This window comes from Leptodactylus fuscus, chromosome 10 (genome assembly GCF_031893055.1).
Source record: "Leptodactylus fuscus isolate aLepFus1 chromosome 10, aLepFus1.hap2, whole genome shotgun sequence".
Lineage (NCBI taxonomy): Eukaryota > Metazoa > Chordata > Amphibia > Anura > Leptodactylidae > Leptodactylus > Leptodactylus fuscus.
Genome location: NC_134274.1, coordinates 69,392,844 through 69,410,120, shown reverse-complemented (window position 1 = coordinate 69,410,120; position 17,277 = coordinate 69,392,844). Strand labels below are relative to the sequence as shown.

The 17,277-nt window shown below is 41.6% G+C and overlaps 1 protein-coding gene across 2 annotated transcripts in view; it reads right to left on the bottom strand.

Annotated features, from left to right (window-relative positions):
• Window positions 1-651: 651 nt before the first annotated feature.
• The window catches only part of VCL (vinculin), a 59,104-nt gene continuing 42,478 nt past the window's right edge, over window positions 652-17,277 (bottom strand). The window contains exons 14-22 of one of the 2 annotated variants that reach the window (XM_075257779.1): window positions 17,042-17,191; window positions 16,512-16,620; window positions 16,086-16,388; window positions 14,314-14,438; window positions 12,510-12,695; window positions 9,809-10,048; window positions 4,768-4,971; window positions 3,782-3,886; window positions 652-2,668 (exon numbers count right to left, since the gene is read on the bottom strand). In XM_075257779.1, the coding sequence (XP_075113880.1) occupies window positions 2,522-2,668; window positions 3,782-3,886; window positions 4,768-4,971; window positions 9,809-10,048; window positions 12,510-12,695; window positions 14,314-14,438; window positions 16,086-16,388; window positions 16,512-16,620; window positions 17,042-17,191 (1,569 nt within the window). In that variant the 3' untranslated portion in view covers window positions 652-2,521. The remainder of the gene's footprint in view (window positions 2,669-3,781; window positions 3,887-4,767; window positions 4,972-9,808; window positions 10,049-12,509; window positions 12,696-14,313; window positions 14,439-16,085; window positions 16,389-16,511; window positions 16,621-17,041; window positions 17,192-17,277) is intronic. The other variant, XM_075257781.1, reaches the window with a different exon arrangement.

Genomic DNA, 17,277 nt, shown 5'->3' with positions numbered 1-17,277 from the left:
TTATTTTGGTTGTGTGCTGGACAAAAGTTACCGATGGCAGGTAGGCAGACAACAGTGCAAGTCTTGTGCTGCATTTGCTGTATGTCGAAAAGGACCACGAAACAGAGACCAGCGCGAGTCAAGTAGATCCAGGAGGGATCATCAATGTGAGAACCCCTTAAAGCTTTAATATCCATTTAATGTTGATTTAAGTGATGACCTTTAACTATCTTTAGGTTTAAAGGGATCCTGTCAGGTCAGAAATGGCCCCAAAACAATAATAGTGCCATATAGGGGCCTCAAATAGGAGCAGAAACATACCTTTTTGGCCAAACTGAAAGTAATGCAGAAATATCCATCTTTTTATGGTTATGCAATTCAACTTTCAAGTGCACCAGGGTTGGGTCCAATTTGCCTACAGACATTTGTGTCACTCCCAGCTACAGAGGTCTTATCGCTATGTGTAGGCACATCGGGACTGCCCCAGGGGCACTTGAAGGCTGATTTGTAAGCCTATAATGGTGGCTCTCTGCATTGCTTCATTGGTTTGTGTCTACAAAGGTATGGATCTGCTCCTATTAAAGATCAATATATGGTACCATTATTGGCTTGGGAAACATTTTGGAGTCCTTTTAAGATTATATATTAAAAGAAGAATAAAAAGACAATACCTTTTGGTATACAAATTGTTATTTATTGGTTTGTACTGACAGAAGAATAAAAACAGGACATAGTACAGATCAGTTGTTCCTTTACCCTCCTACTCATTGTAGGCCCTGCTTTACAGCTAATAAATGAGTCACATAAGAGCTAAACCCGTCTGCACGATGGTGTAGAGAGGCTACAGGAAATGTCTGAACAGCAGCCTATATTAGGAACAGTCTTGTTTTTAATGAATTGCCCAGCAAACAAAATATAATAAATCTTTGGCTTGACCTAATACTACATAAACATGAGAAAAGGCAATATGGCATTTTCTGATAAAACAAAAAACAAAACAATCTTGGTTCACACAGTATAATTTAAGACCAAGCACAAGAGCAGCACTTGTCTAATGTTGGCTGAAGATGGATTTCCTAGCCAACCATCGCATTATTCTTGTGACCGTTCGGAAGCATTGCTTTTAATGTGCCCATCTCATATGAGTTGGAAGTATGGGGATGTAGAAGGCAACTGTATGGAAATATTCAGAACAAAGGGCTAAAGTATTCGTCTCTAGCATGGCCAAGTCCGTAATGGTGGTCGTCCCTATATGTTACTAGCTACAGATGAAACATATGTTACTACATAATGCTTTAAGGCAGAGTAAACTGTAAGGACGTAGTATGATGCCACCTGTTCTAGAGTTTATAAGGCAATCTGTAATACATTCACATACCCTACCTACAGAGGGCATGCTAAAGATTTTTCAGCCGAGCAAAAATACTTCTCAATGTTTTTTAGAATATTTTAGTCAAAAAGGACTAAATTTAAATGTAGTAGTACGTACTCACATAAAAGCACTGCTATAACATTCAGAGCCCAAGGAAACTATGGGGAATCTCTCAAGTGTGTATGAAACTCAATAAAATCCTGTGCAGGCAAATGAAGCTAAACCACCACCAAGTGATGGAGACGCAGAGAAGAGTGGTAATAAGTCAGTACGTCCGATCATCAGGTGGTGGAAGTCAATAACATCCTTGTGCCTCCTACAAAAGCAGGCAAGACAGAATGACAAGAAACCAGAGCAGCCGCTCTATACTGGTAACAAGTAAGATACACAGTATTCGTATGGCCTGGTGTACTGCCTGTGCAATGGGAAATATAGAGACGGATTCAACTGGATGGTGCAAAAGTGGGATCAGTCCAGGTTTCAAGGCATGCCAATGCCATACAGGTGCCTGAAGTCCATGAAGCAATATAGTAGACATCCACTATTAGTCTGGTGGCAGAAGAATTTCACCATCACTATTGGCATTTGAGTGCTACGTATACATTCATCTCACTGCTCTCCAGCTAAAAGGACACTTCACAAATGTCTCATTTCTCTGCATAGGATAAAGGAGGGAACCGGAGGGTAACAGAGATGCCAGCCTTATAGGATGAAAATCTCATCAAAGCACCAAAGTGATAAAAAAAAAAGGAAATGTCTGACAGGAAGAGCTGCTTAGTGTTCTACATGAAAGTGATGCCAGTATCATACTAGAGATAGTGGCCGTGCGCGGCAGAATATGTAAGCGGGTGAACCGAAATAAACAGAAGATCAGGTTATGAATCTGCTGGATTGCACATGGACTGGTCTCTCCCAGAGCAAACACTATGAGATGGTTTCTCAAAGATAAAGAAATGCACTGTGGGAAACCCATGGAAATAATAGTGAGATAAGCAATTTACTGATGGAAGAGCCCAAGAAAAGCTAGAAGCTTGGTAAAAAAAAAGGAAAAAAAAAACACATCTTGAGGCCCCTATAGATATTGAATTCCACATCAGTCTGTATAGTTACACAGTATTAGTGTGCTTTGTACAATACGGAGTGGCTAGACTGGATTCCAGGTTGAAGCGATTACTGGTACCATGGGGTTTTACGGGCCCAACGTAGTGTGAATCCAGCGTCTGTACGGATCTTGATGGATGCAGCTTCAGCCTCTCTCACGGTTTCTTTCACAGACTGCATCAAGTTCTGGGCATTATGGACAAGCATTTCTGTCGCCTGCAAGGGAAGTTCAAGATATTTGCGAAAATTACTAACAAATTTTCCAAAATGCGGTTTCCTAGGCTCCTATGCTGAGAATCCTGCAACAATAATATTTCATATAAAAGTACTTTACAAAATGTCACCTATTGAAAGTAATTAGCAAAAATGTCATATGTATAAGAACACAAAGCACGGTGCACCTGGGGAATGTAGTTATCACTAGTAAGCAGACAACTGCAAGCTACATAGTAAGGACTGCCCACTCTGGTCATTGCAAGCCAAAAATACATAGGAGGTGGGTGGGATTCACAGGTACAGTGCAGATGGTTTATCTATATGGTGGTTCCAAGTTTAAACAAAAAAAAGTTTTAATGTTGGGAAAACCCCTTTAACCCATAAAATATGCACCTTAAAAAGGGTTTTCTGAGCTAAAAATGTTGACCTATCCTAAGGAAAGGTCATCAATATAAAATCGGTGTGTGTCCCACACCCAATGCCACTGCCGATCAGTTGTTGTCAACGGCTGAAACACAGAAAATGGAGCAGGAAGCAGACCAGGTTATTGCAGATCAGATCCCATTCACTTGAATGGGAGCTAAGCTGCAGTGACTCTGTTCTGCCTCTATACAGAGATGTCTGCTTGCTGCTCCATTCTCTGTGTATTAGCTGAAACACCACCTATGGCCTCCAAAATGTCTCAAATGTAAAGAAGGTAGGAGAATCCTCCACGACCAAAGCCTCCACCCTCCTAATGAGGTGGAGCTCCTGGAGCCACTCCATCAATGAGGGGGTTACAGAGCTTCGCCTGTGGCGTGGGATAATCGTCCTGGCGGCCGTGAGAAAGTGACGCAGGAGGTCAACGTGTTAGTTTTTTAGTACATGTAGCTACAAAACATTACTAAATTTTTTTTTTTTTGTACAAAAGATGGCACACCTGGGGGCCTTTAGTTGGCACCCAGCTGACAAGACAAGGGGCCCCCCTTACATGCCGCAGTCAGATCTCTGCAGCAGGATGTCAGCTGTATGTCAACTATACGGTACATATATGGTGATTTGCATTAATGACCACACACCATGTATGATGCAGGATAAAGTACTATTTTCCTGTCTCGAGTCTTCCAATCTTACCTGTTCAGATTCTTCATCACTGATGTTGGTCCTTCCCAACATAGTGGCCTTGACAGTACTAAGGATCTTTAGCTGAGTGCTAATGGTTGGAATCCTTTCACAGACCTGCAATAGAAGAAAAGAAAAGCCAGCTCAGTGAAAATGTCCTAAAATCTGAGGTTCGTTCACATCTGCACCTCTGTCTCCGTCATGCAGGTTTCCGTTTACTGCCCAAAACTGGGCAGGGGACGGAAACCTGCAGTCATTTTTCAAACCCCATTGAAAAGTGTCCGGCCATGAGTGCCGGTGAGCGTTTTGTGCTCTCTGTGGCGAAACTGTTTTTTTGTTTTTTTTTAACCGGATACAAAGTCGGACATGCAGGGCTTTGTTTCCAGTTTAAAAAAAAAAAACAAAAACGGTTTCACCGCGGAGAGCACAAAACGCTCACCAGCGCTCACGGCTGGACACGGTCTGTCAGGTTTCTGTCTTCAGAACGGAGACCGAGCACTGGTGTGAACCCAGCGTCAATGTAGCCCATGGATCATGAAAACATTAGTCTGAGGTATGTGGTTTCCTGCACAGTCATATGTACTGTATTATATACACACTAAATGTAGACTTAAAGGGGTTGACCACTTCCAGACCAATATGGAGAGACAAATATTATTGGATATACACCTGTGTGTACATCACATGATCATGGACCGTATATATCACATGGCCATGGTCAGAATTTTGTCTACTAGAAGTAACAGAATGAATGACAACAAGCCAAGATCTAGAAAACTGAGGAATGGATACAGAAAGTATATTGGAGAATTAGAGAACTTTTCATTACATAACCAATAACATTTGTCACTCAATATTGGTGTGAAAGTGGCCAACCTCTTTAAGGCTGTTACATTCAAGACCGTCTGTAAGACTGTATTGATGCAATTCTTACCAAAACCTCTTTATGCAATGAACAAGAATGGTGAATCAGCTGCTCACTGGAATGTGTCACTTACTTGAAGCAAGTTAGTTCGGATCCTCTTATCTGTACACTGTTTAGCCACTTCCTTGGCCAACCTTGTCACCTCGTCTGAAGCCTTAGCAATGTCCTTGGCACACTGAATCAGGGCTCTCTTGTTCCCACTGCCTCCTCTTACAAGACGAGACATCTCTGCCATGAGCAGAGCCATGCGCTTAGCTGCTGCAATGATGTCATTGCCCTGCAAACAGGGAAACAGGGTAAATGTGTCAGAGAAAGAAGGGACAGCTCATTCAGCTACTATGTGGGGTCACCCATTTCTTTTTCATAGACAGCAATGAGCAAAGTAACCTCAGGAAAAAAAAATCTGAAGCATTATTTGTCATTTTCCAGCAAAACAAAAACAGATCCATATTCCATATCCTGTTAGCAAAATAATATAGATGGAATATTAATAAGTGCTCTGTGTTCATGTGCTCTCAGTGGCTTAAGGCAGGTCTGTACTCAATATGCATCATGCCGATAAATGGAGGACCATGATGTTTGGCCCGGTTATTATCTTAGGATTTGGATTTCTATTTTTGGATTTTTTAAGCATGGTATGTTATAAAATATATTCAAGTATGTTTTTACTAAAGATAGAATTATGAGAGTAAAACCATTGAGAGACACCATGAATAAGTGTGAGGTTGCAGGATGGAAGTTACCTGTGTGTTGCAAAACAAATGAACTTTTCAGACATCACATAGTTAAATCAGTGGCACGCAACACAAACATACATATAGAAGTGGGCACGGGTAAAGAGGTTGCCTGAACAATTCAGTAGAATGGAATGGTCACCGACAAACCATATCAACAGCAGGCATTTACACACCAGTGCCCTCTTGCCAAACGGCGTGGTACAAAGACTTGGTTAGTACCAAACACAGCATTTACACTCATGCACTGGTAGCAACAGTTAGTGTGTAGACACCTGAAGACAAACATTACTAAGTGGAAAGGTTTCTGCATTCAACGCCCCTAAATACAAGTCAAGCCGGGTTGCCCAAGAATGCAATCAGCATCCAGAACGTAAGTGTGGCGTTCATAGGGAATTCTATCACGTGAGCAAAGTTATCAATATTTTATTGAAACAGTATTCCATCATTATCAGGAGCTCATATAATAACAGAAGCCTACATAGCAAAGTGGCATTACATTGTAAATAGAATTATCTATTTTGTAAATAAAGGGATCCCAATAGATAAATAAAATTTGTTGTTTTTATTGAATTGCAAAGGGCATTATGCTACACGAGGGTATACAGAGTGTCGGCAAACGTTTTGGCCTAGTCGGCCTTTATCGAGCTCTTAGCTGGTATGTTTCCAGTTGGAAGGTGTCAGAGTCCTCCCGAGGGGTGTGTGGCCTGTAGGGCTTATGTCCCACAGAAAATGATATTGTGTTGTATGGTAGCCTTTTGGAATCACAGATTCCCTCCTATGTTGGAGTCCCCAGTTGAGGTATGCAGTATGCCCCTGGAGTCCAAGGGGTTATGTGGTCCGTTGGTGGCGGCAGTGGGACCACGTGACCCCTTGGACTCCAGGGGCATAATGCATACCTCAACTGGGGACTCCAACATAGGAGGGAATCTGTGATTCCAAAAGGCAACCATACAACGCAATATCATTTACTGTGAGACATAAGCCTACACCTTCTCCCACATAAGCCCTACAGGCCACGTTCTATAAAAGTTCACGTTCTATAGTTACTCTGCTTCTCATACCACTTATTTACTGGCCATGAATGCTGTACACTATATATGTCTCTTACAATGTGAACTGAATATTCAGTATACCCGGCCATTTAACCATTTACATCCGTGCCGCAACATTTTGGGGTCATTGTTCATATGCACAATTTTGTTTGACTATATGATAAGTTTTGTATGAGTACATCCCTTGTCTACTACACAAATCTGCAAAACAAAAATTTATTGTAGAAAAAAAAAAATAATTCAGTGGTCGGTGCACAGAATAGCTGGCGGTCACCACTGGGCTGAATCTTTTCCCACAAAACTATATAATCAATTTGTTCAGCTTATTTTGCTCTAAAGCATGGTGTCTGCAGATTGGACAGCATTTTCCTCGTGAGAGGTTTAACTTAAAATGTTCTCTTTTACGCTGGGGGAAATATAATGTTCCTGTCAGCAATAATAGCCTATAGCGAGCAGTATATATTTACAGGACACCAACTGCAACCCCAATACTAATAGTTTCCTATGGAAACCGTGCATATCAGGATGGGCACATCCCTACAGATGGATAGATCCCTCCCGGAACAATCTTTACTAATGGTCTCTAGACAAATTATCATGGAGATCGGATTGTATGACACATCTCGGCCAAAGCTGAATTTCACATTTAAGTTGGAATCCTTTATAAATCAAGGGAATTGCCAGAAATAGATTCAGCTCTGTTTCTGTGTCTGAAATAATATCTAAAAATGATGTACCATATATACTCGAGTATAAGCCAACCCCCCTAATTTTACCACAAAAAACTGGGAAAACTTATTGACTCAAGTATAAGCCGAGGGGGGAAAATGCAGCAACTACTGGAAAATTTCAAAAATTTAAATGGTTTTTGGGTGCAGTAGTTGCTGGGTGCTGGGAAAGGGGAGGAGGTGTTTTGGTTGTCTGTCTGCCCCTTCCCCGAGCTTGAGGGCTGTTTTGTTTTTTTTCCCCCACTTGGGTATCTGCAGTGCTTCTATTAACCCCTTCCCCACAGAACAGGAGCACTGCAGATCCCCTATATTCAGTAGACCGGACACTTTGACACAGGGATACCTAATGTGTATGTGTCTCACAGTCATTTTCTACTTTTATATGTATTCTAGGGAAAGGAGGGATTTACAACTTTTACTTACTTTATTTTTTTTAAGCTTTTTTTTCACCAATTTTATTGGAGATTCTATACATTACTATTGTGGCTGGTCATAGCCACCCCCCCCCCCAAAAAAAAAAAAAATATAAAAAAAAATTTATATATATATATATATATATATATATATATATATATATATATATTATTTTATTTTTTCTTTTGGCTTGGCTCGAGTATAAGCCAAGGGGGGCTTTCTCAGCACAAAAACTGTGCTTATAAAGTAATATATATATATATATATATATATATATATATATATATATATATATATAGCAAAAAGAACAAAACCTATGGGGGTTAAAAAGACTGCTATTCTTCTTGTATTTTTAGAGCTGTGTTTATCAGTATTTATTTGCCAAGGAACAGTACTTGATGCCCTACCCTACACATAACTTTAATGAGGATATAAAAAGGCTCCACATAGCTTGCCAGGACATTTTGCTCTTGCCAGTTATGTTCAAGAGCCGATCAGTCCCTTCTTCAGGCTTCCAAGGACCCGTTTTTATATTAAACCGCAGGTGGAACTGTCAACGTAGTGTTCGCATCTTCTCTCCAGATCTCAGTCACCCCGGACTTAGTCCAGTAATATACAACGTTGTTGTTTACCCAAGGTGAGCAGCTTATATAAGGAAATACACTACAGGAGACTTGTTTCATTGATGGTTCACTTCTCCCTTCTCAGAAACAATTGGTTTTTGTTTAATAAAAGGGTTGTGTGGGATTGTAAGAAATCTGCCTAAGTGAAGGAAATGGGATTTAAAAAACAAAAAAAATAAAATTTCTCGCTCATTCAATTCCGTTTCTCTAGCACAGGTGCTTCAATGATTCCCGCCGATCATGTACATTATTCCTGTGATTCCTACAACCAACCACTGGTGTCAGTGGTGAGCCCTGCATGAATGACATGTGACCACTGAGGCCAGTGATTGGCTGTAGCAGTCATGTGTATAATGGATTGTTATGTCACCACTGCAGAACCAAGGGTGTAGGGACAACAAGAGAAGCGGCACAAGATTTCATGAGCGATGAATGATCATTTTTTTGTTTTATACCACATCCTAACTCCTCTATTCAAGTAATACAAACAAATTATTTCCATAACTGTGAAGTGTCAGACAAAACAGACATCTTTGGAAACCACCGCCATTCCAAGCCATGCGACTGTAGGCCGTGTAAGCCAACAGAATGTTCAAATCTGTGAAACAGTGAGAGCAGCAGGCAGCACATATGTAACATCTGTAATGCACATTGCTCCAAGTATCCTGATGTCTTACCCTCCATGAGCTGTGCCTCATATAATGTCTGAGGATCATTATACGGTATATAACCCTCTACTACTATGGAATATGGTGCTATAATAATGATAATGGTACAGGAAAATTCCTTTAATCTAGAATTATGAGGACCTAGTCTGTCTGAAGTAGCAGTCATAGAAAGCCTGACACGGACTCCTAAAAGTAAAGAACCTCCAGGAAGGCAGCCCAGAATAAGACACTGACATAACATCTACAGCTGTCATTTTGTGTCTTCTAAAGAAGGAGCCTCCTTTCTATCGAGATTAGAGGAATGGTACTAAAATTATTTGATTCATATTTGTGGAGCCCATGCAGATTTCTATAGAAAAGAACATCTAAATATCTGTAGCCGAAATCGAGGGACTGTCTTCTACTATCCCCATAACAGTCCCACTCTTGTCCATTGACATGGTATTGCGGTAGTGCAGCTCATCCCTATTTAACTGAATAACTGCCATACCCAACACAGTCAATGAACAAAAACAGAAGTCTTCTTGGAAAAATTGTAGACCCTTATTTCTAACCATAGATAAGTCTTTCATATCTAAGAGGGAAGTATCACAAGTCTATCGCTTTGTTACCATGTTATTTTCATTTACATGACGTGACCTAAAAGACCCTGAAATGATCATCATTAGACGACTCGCATCTGGACAGAATAAAAACAAAAAACATAGACAAGCCAATATTCACTGATGAAGCCATACATGGGCTCACACAAGCCGGCACGAGTAAATAACACACTCAGCGACACGATCAGCTTGGCGCAGACTGGAGGCGCAAACCGTGTCATGGATGGAGGGAGACGGGTGGGATGCACATGGCAGGGTGGAGGATGCAGAGCTTGGTAACCATTGAGTACCTTACTGGACCATTTTGTAGCCTCCCGATGCAAAGACTGAGCTGCGGCCAGCATTGGCTGGTTTACAGGCTGCCCCTCAGGCACTAATAGCAGCTCTGGTTCATAATCATCTTCAATGTCAGAGGAGAGGGCAAATTCCACTGACGCCTCCTCCTCCTCCTCTTCCTCACGCTCCTGCTCTACCTCAGACACAACGGCTTCTCTACCCTGCGGAGTAGTGGGAGCAGGGCTTCCAGGTGACTGGCAGGGCAGGGAGGGGTAAAGAAAGGGGGACAGGTTAGTACCAAAAGCAGAGGTGGGACAGGAGGGCCAAGGGTTGAATGCACCTGAAGCCAAACCATGTCTCTGGAAATACTTCAATCTTTACCCTTAGGCAGACATTCTGTTACAAATGACATGTTAAAAACAGGTGTATAAAAGCAGACTGCAAATATTCATAGTTGTACGGTAAGTTGATGCAGGGATCCCAGATCGCAATTAAAAACAGATTAGTACTTACATATAGTAGTTTGCTGCTTTATTATGTAAGAACTATATATTAAAGGAATCACCTACTAAAAGCTATGGTTAAGAGAAGCAAAAGAAATGCAATACATCACACATTTCTGGAATGAAAGAGAACATTGCTTAGAAAGTGCAAAAAAGCATAACAACATCCTAGAAAATGTAGAATAGAAATTCTACAGGTGGGCTGAGGACATTAAATTGCTTATTAAAGGGTGACACAACCATTGAATCATGTCAGTCTGTAACATCCACAATACCCCTATACCACAGGCCAGTAGAGTTGGCTCCAAGAGTACCAAGGATGTTACAAGTTGCATTACAGCTGTCAGACATACCCAAGTACAGAACAGCTGAAGTGTAGAATTTGAAGTCAAATTACTTAAAGATGTTGACATGCTGCCCTGATGCTTATACCAATTATCTCATGATTCACAGAAAAAGGGAGAAAGCTGTCAATCAGCTCACAGTTCTGGCAATTTGTTACAATGAATAAAACTGTAAGCTCAGCCAAAATGAAGCACCGCCCTGTGACTGCCCTTTGCCTTCAGAACAGCATCTATCCTTCTTACGTAGACTTGCATGTAAATTTTGAAGGAACTAGTCAGGTAGATTGTTCTAAACATCTTGGAGAACTAACCAATGATCTTCTATGGATGTGGGACACTTCAATTCCCACTAACCCTTCATGTAATTCAAGCAGACTCAATGATCAGGGCTTGCTCGGCATCGTATCATGATGACCTCTAGAATTCCTCGTCTTTGTTTGCTGTAAATATAATTTTTGGAAGCTGGATAAGAACTTTAAAAACTAATCTGCAAATAAATCCACAGCAGTGCTGTTCCCTTGTGCGCACTTTGTTTGGCTTTATTGTACTTGCTGCTCCTTTTAGGACTTATTTGCATGCAGTGAAGCTGTGGACAAACTACAATTCCCATGATTCATCTTCAATAACTATCTTCGGCACAAAGAAAAAACAAGGAGCCCTAGAAGTCATGATATATCCCCACAGAGTCTTGACAGAATGAAGTTTGTCTGGGATTACATGGAGAGACAGCGAGGACATGTACAGAAGATCTGTGGTTGGTTCTCCAAGATGTTTGCCACAACCTCCCTTCCTTCACAGTGGATCTAGAGGAATGGTTGTGGTTTTGAAAGCAAAGGAATGCAACACCAAATATTGATGGGATTCGGATTTCACTTAATAGTGTTAGTTTACAATATACAATTCTATTTGTTAACTTATTCTTACTTTGTAGCATTTTTTTTTTCCACACCAGCCTAAAACATTTGCACGGACTATATAATCTGCTCTGTAACATGATGCTGGTAGACAGGATAGTGTTTTCATTGCAACAGGTTCCCTTTAAACACTTCGCTTGTATAGGTCTCCTGAGTTTGCAAGTTTACAGAACAATGGGCTAGTAACATAGGGGCTAGTGACACAAAGGTCACTTCCACATGCTTAGAATTTCAGTAGTATTTTACTTTAGTATTTAGGAGACAAAACATGAAAACGGAAGATTTCTTCATTAGATTTTTTACCCGTGCAAGTTCAAATTCCGGTTTGGGCTTATAAATACTGAAGCAAAATACAGACCCTGTAAAGGTCGCCTTAAAGGGCTATTCTAGTCATTTCATGTTCTCTCCTGTTCATAGAATAGGGGTGAACTTACTGAATGTTGGGAGTTCAACTGCAGGAACCCGCATGATCATGAAAAGATGGGTTCCCATTCCTCTGATCAGGTGAGAGGAGACCTGGATGTCTTCATAGTGGTTTTGTCTTGCTCAGGTTCTAGCTAGCTAGCGTCACCATATAACTATATACATAGAATATTACAGCTGCAACTACTTTTGCAACTCCTAGACTTTTAGCTGCACTGCCTTGTATATTTGATAACTTCAATGGATTTCTGGAGTTACAAGTAAGTCGTGTGTGTCACATTCTCCATCTCCAGGAGTCTGAATTAGTGAGTTAATACTCCAGGCAGTTAAACATGCTTCTCTCCCCCAGACACTGTACCTGTCATGAGTTCTGAAGACTACATTAATGACTGGCTAGAGATGCAGATAATAATCAAATAAAGACAAAAGTCATGGAAAATAAAACATGTTTGTAGTTTGACTAAGCTTCCTCGACATAGCAGCTTGTAACTGGCTTCATCTACTTGTTCTTATAAAAGTATAGAATATTACCTTGCTGGACCATTTGCGAGCTTCATCGTGAAGCTGCCTTGCCGCCACCATCATTGGCTGATTCACCACCTCGCCCACCTTCTGCTCAGGGAACTCCTCGTCCTTCTCTTCAGGAGGTGGTGGTCTGGGAGGTGGAACCTCTCCCTCAGGAAGTGGGGGCTTAGGAGGAGCTGCCTCATCCGTCAACTGAAGAAAACATGAAGATATAGAATAAAACAAACTTAGATACATTAGTCATTGCTACAACACAAATGCATAAACAAAGTCACCATTTATCTCTATGGGGCTGATGGAGCGACAGTGCTCAGCGATCAGTCAGTCTGCCATAGAAGATGGGACGGACTACAAAGGTATTCCTTCTCTCTTGTTGTATTCTACTTAAATTCTTTTGCAAAAATATCAAAGTTTCTCAAACATTTAGCAAGGGATCATGGGAAGAATATGCAAATCTGTCTTCCATGATGTAATTAGGAAGACAGTGCCTCAGTATGTGCACACCAATAGAGGGCGCTAGCTGAGGATGTGCAAGTCTGTCTTCCATGATGTAATTAGGAAGACAGAACCTCAGCCATGCACCCCTATAGGGGGCACTCCCTTTAACATCATGCCTGACCTTCCAGAGCCCTTGTGTTTGCAATGATGCTGGGATTTTACCAGGTTCAGTATCTCAACCGGACGGCCGTTTCGATGCGTTTGCATCTCTTCAGCCCGGTGCAGAGAGTACTGACCTAGTAGAGGTGAGAAGCTATAGACCTCTTTATATGTTTACTGATGAGGCAGTCTGGAAATGCTCAGATTTATCACAGTGACTAAGACTTCACAGTCTAAAGATGCACCAGATTTAGTTTAATGTATCAACTTGTTGGCTTACCTTGTGACAGAATTTTACACGATTTTAAAGAAGTGTAAAGAAGGACAGTGCTTGTAGGAATGACAGCAAATTTAGTAACATTGTCTAAAAGACAGACAGTACAAATTCGGGCTAGATGGCCGTAAAATGTGCCAGATTTGAAGGGGCTCTATCACTAGATATACATGTTATGAGCCTTTAAAAAGGCTATTCAGGTGCTGCTATTAGTTTGTAAAAAGACCCCCCCCCTCCCCCCGTTTTTGTTTCTTATCTCGGAAATTGATATGCAAATGAGCTTGACCGTGCACGGTGGGCGTTCCGTGCACCCCTTAGCATCATAGCTTCTGGACTTCTGAACATTTGATGAGGTTACATTATTACGCTGTCTAGTCCTTACACCTATTAGCTTAGTTTACGCCAAAAAAACGCGCCATGATTTGTTGCAGTGTTGCAACTTAAGCCACAATAAGTTTACAGAAAGCCGTACCTCTTTTCACACTAGTCCTAAAAAGGTAAAAAAAAGTGGGACATGGCATATTAACAGAATGTACACCAGAATTTTGGTGAATTCTGCTTGATAAATCTCCCCATGTGTTTTCTATTTGATTTTTTTAAGTAAAGATGTTTGAAGAATATATAAGAATAAAAAACCCTCAGCAGCAAAGACAACAATGGTTGACTTGCACCAGCCCTCTGAGTTCAGTGGTTGAGTTGACACATTTATCTCCACCTCCGTCTTGACTACATTCTGACCTACTGCTACTTTTTCATTAAAGAGTTAATGATCTCGACAGGGTAGGGGTGCAAGTCTGAAAAACTGTATCAAGTCTCAGTAAAAAGAGTGGGGGGAGTTGGAATTATGATACTTGGACTACCAGACATCTAAGTGTTGTGAGAAGTACCCACCACATTTTAAGGCCTGCCAACTGGGCACCACAAACACACCACACTTACCCTCAGGTGTTCCAAGTCAGGAGGTGGTGGTGGGAATTCTGGTTCTGGTGGCTGGAATGCTTCCCTCACTTTAGCTACTGCTCCCAAAATCCTGTAACCCGAGTCCAGGAAGCCTTTCTGTAAAGCTGATGACAACATTTTTATTTTTTAATATACACTAGGTCCATGAACATCATTACAAGGGTGGCTGATGCTCCAGTTTTTAATAAGTTATAATATAAGTTAAATTTTATGACATTTAGTCTTTGTGAGTCGCCCTCTCTGGTTTACAATGTCTTATGGTTGTCCATCTACCTTGTGTTTGGATAATGCAACCTGGTGTGATCACAGTCCTGAAAGTGAGTGACCAACGGCATGTTTAGAGTATGTTTTACAGCAGCCACATGGACACAAAAAACCTCAGAAAATGACACCTTTGGGAGAGTACTGTGGGCATGAAACGTGGTCTGTGAAGAGAATAACATGCAGGAAGAGGGTAGATGAAGCTGAGAGAACTACTGAGGTAACCTGGGCCGACAGCTTGGACAACAGAACCTAAACCGGCAGCCATGACCTCCACAGTTCTCCAGAATGGCAGAGACCACATAAGTATTGGTTTTTAAGTGGGGTCAACACTTTTGAGCTCACAAAAACACCATTTTCAACTTTTTTACCCAAGGGTCATTTTTATTTTAAATCCACAAAGTCACGCACCAATTTTCGTTTGCAATATTAGGTTGAATCATGTGGGGACTCTAACAGTATTAGTTGGAAATGGAAGAGAATGTAGGGGTATTTATTTATTATTTACCGTGCTTTGTCAATGTTATATGTAGCACGTATAAGGGTGGTTTGTGGTACTGTCTAAAGCAGACCTGGGCAATGTACGGCCCGCGGGCCACATCCGGCCCTCTGACTGCTTCTATCTGGCCCGCATAGCTAGTGGAAGGTTTTTCAAGGACCTGTGATGATGTCACCACAGCCTGTCACCAGGATAGGCTATGACTCGTTAGTGGGCGGAGCCACACGGGACTGTGTGAGCTTGCTGCAAGCTGCCGGCAATGGGGGCTGCTGGATGATAGAAGAGACAGCATATGTGAGCAAGAGGGGGAACTAGGGGCAGATGTAGGGGGGGCAGTTAAACTGAATGCACATGTAGGGGGAACATTAAACTAGGGGACAGATGGAGGAGGATATTAAACCATGGGGGATAGCTGGAGGGGGACATGTCTGCCTCTAGTTGCCCCCAGTTTAATGTCCCCTCTAGATTCTGCTGGTTTATACTGGAGCACCAGGAGAGGGACTTAATACTGTGGGACATTTGGAGGGAAACGTTATAATGTGGGGACATATAATGTACGGGTGACTGTAGGAGGATTTTACTTTGTGGGGCACATGGAAAAATGATTGAGAATGGGTGGAGTCAGCAGAGAAGTGGGTGGAGCTAAATTTGCCACGACATGCATGGCCCTCTAGAACCGTTACAATTTCTCATGTGGCCCCATGGGAAAATTAATTGCCCACCCCTGGTCTAAAGGAACCATATAGCTGTAAGATTGGCCGGTTCATGGCAGTTTCCTGTGGGCATTGAATCACAGTATTCAGGCATAATCCCTTCAAACAAATAAGGGTAGGTCTGTATACAGTTTATGCAGCTCTTAACATGGAGGAGGGGTCTCTACATTGTATTTTTGCTCTGGAACCATTTCCTCTAAAAATCAGTCCTCCTATTTGAGAAGGAAGGAAAGTAAAGATCAAATGGATCTGAGTCTTTGGAACTTCCATTTCGTTACCTGGGTCAGAGATGTTGCCCGCTACAGCTTTGGCCTCCAAGACCATCGGAGAAATTGTTTTGCTGAGCTCATCTGATGCAGTTTTCACAGCCTCACGGAATTTAGGATCCTCTGAATTTTCCACTTCCCTTTTTGCCACCAATAAAATACGGTTCGCGCGACGGGCAATACTGGTTGCTCCAGCAACTAACATCTGGGGCTGCATATTAGCCATAGCCACTTTGCATTTGTCAATATCCTTTTTGATGGCTTCCTCAGATGCATCCAATAGGGATCTTGTATCAATGGCTTCATCGACTAGACCTATGACATAAAAGTAAATGTTGGGGATTCAAAGAACAAATCTTGCATTACAAAGAAGAGAAGAGGCAATACAATTTGTGTACTGCTTCAACACAACAGTAAGCAGAATTTAGAAAAACAAACCTGTCATTTTCTCTACATTATCAATCCATTGGTTTTTCATGGTTTCAAAGTGCTCATGGGCAGCCTGGTTTCCTGGATTACGCAGCAAGATGCGAGCTGCAGACACCACCTATAATAAATCCAGCAAATATTGTACAAAAAGTAACGCAACTCATTTTCGACACAAATACTGACCACCTGCATAGTGGATAAGAACCTAATATTTTTGAAAATTCCAAACAAAAAGCAAAAATGCGAAACAGAACTGCTCCCAATGACATCAATGGACGTAAGTAATGGTGCCCACCACCATACACGATATGGATCCATCTACTTCTGGCTCCATGCACTGTAGAACGAGTATATGAAGCAACCTCAAACAGCTGACGTGCAGTGGCGGTTACAACTCAAGCTACTTTGCCAAGTCATCATTACATTCACCTCCTCCACACCTTGGGACATGGGATTGGTAGGGTCCCAGAGGTCAGGTCCCCACTAATCTATCACAAAGTCCAAAAAGAAATCATGTCCAAATGTTGACTAGACCAAACCTGTGGAGTCAGCTCCCTGGCTGTCTTCACTGCTGCTTGTATGCCTTCCACAGTGGCTTTATTTGCAGCTCCTACAGCTGCCGCTTTCTCAGCAGTTGCTCCCAAACGTGCGGCATGGTTCTCAAAGTTGGCAGCTCTCTCGTCAAAGACCTATTTTCAAAATACAAAAAAATATAAAGAATGTATATAAAATAATATCATCAATAATTTATGTAAACCCTTACAGACAAATCATT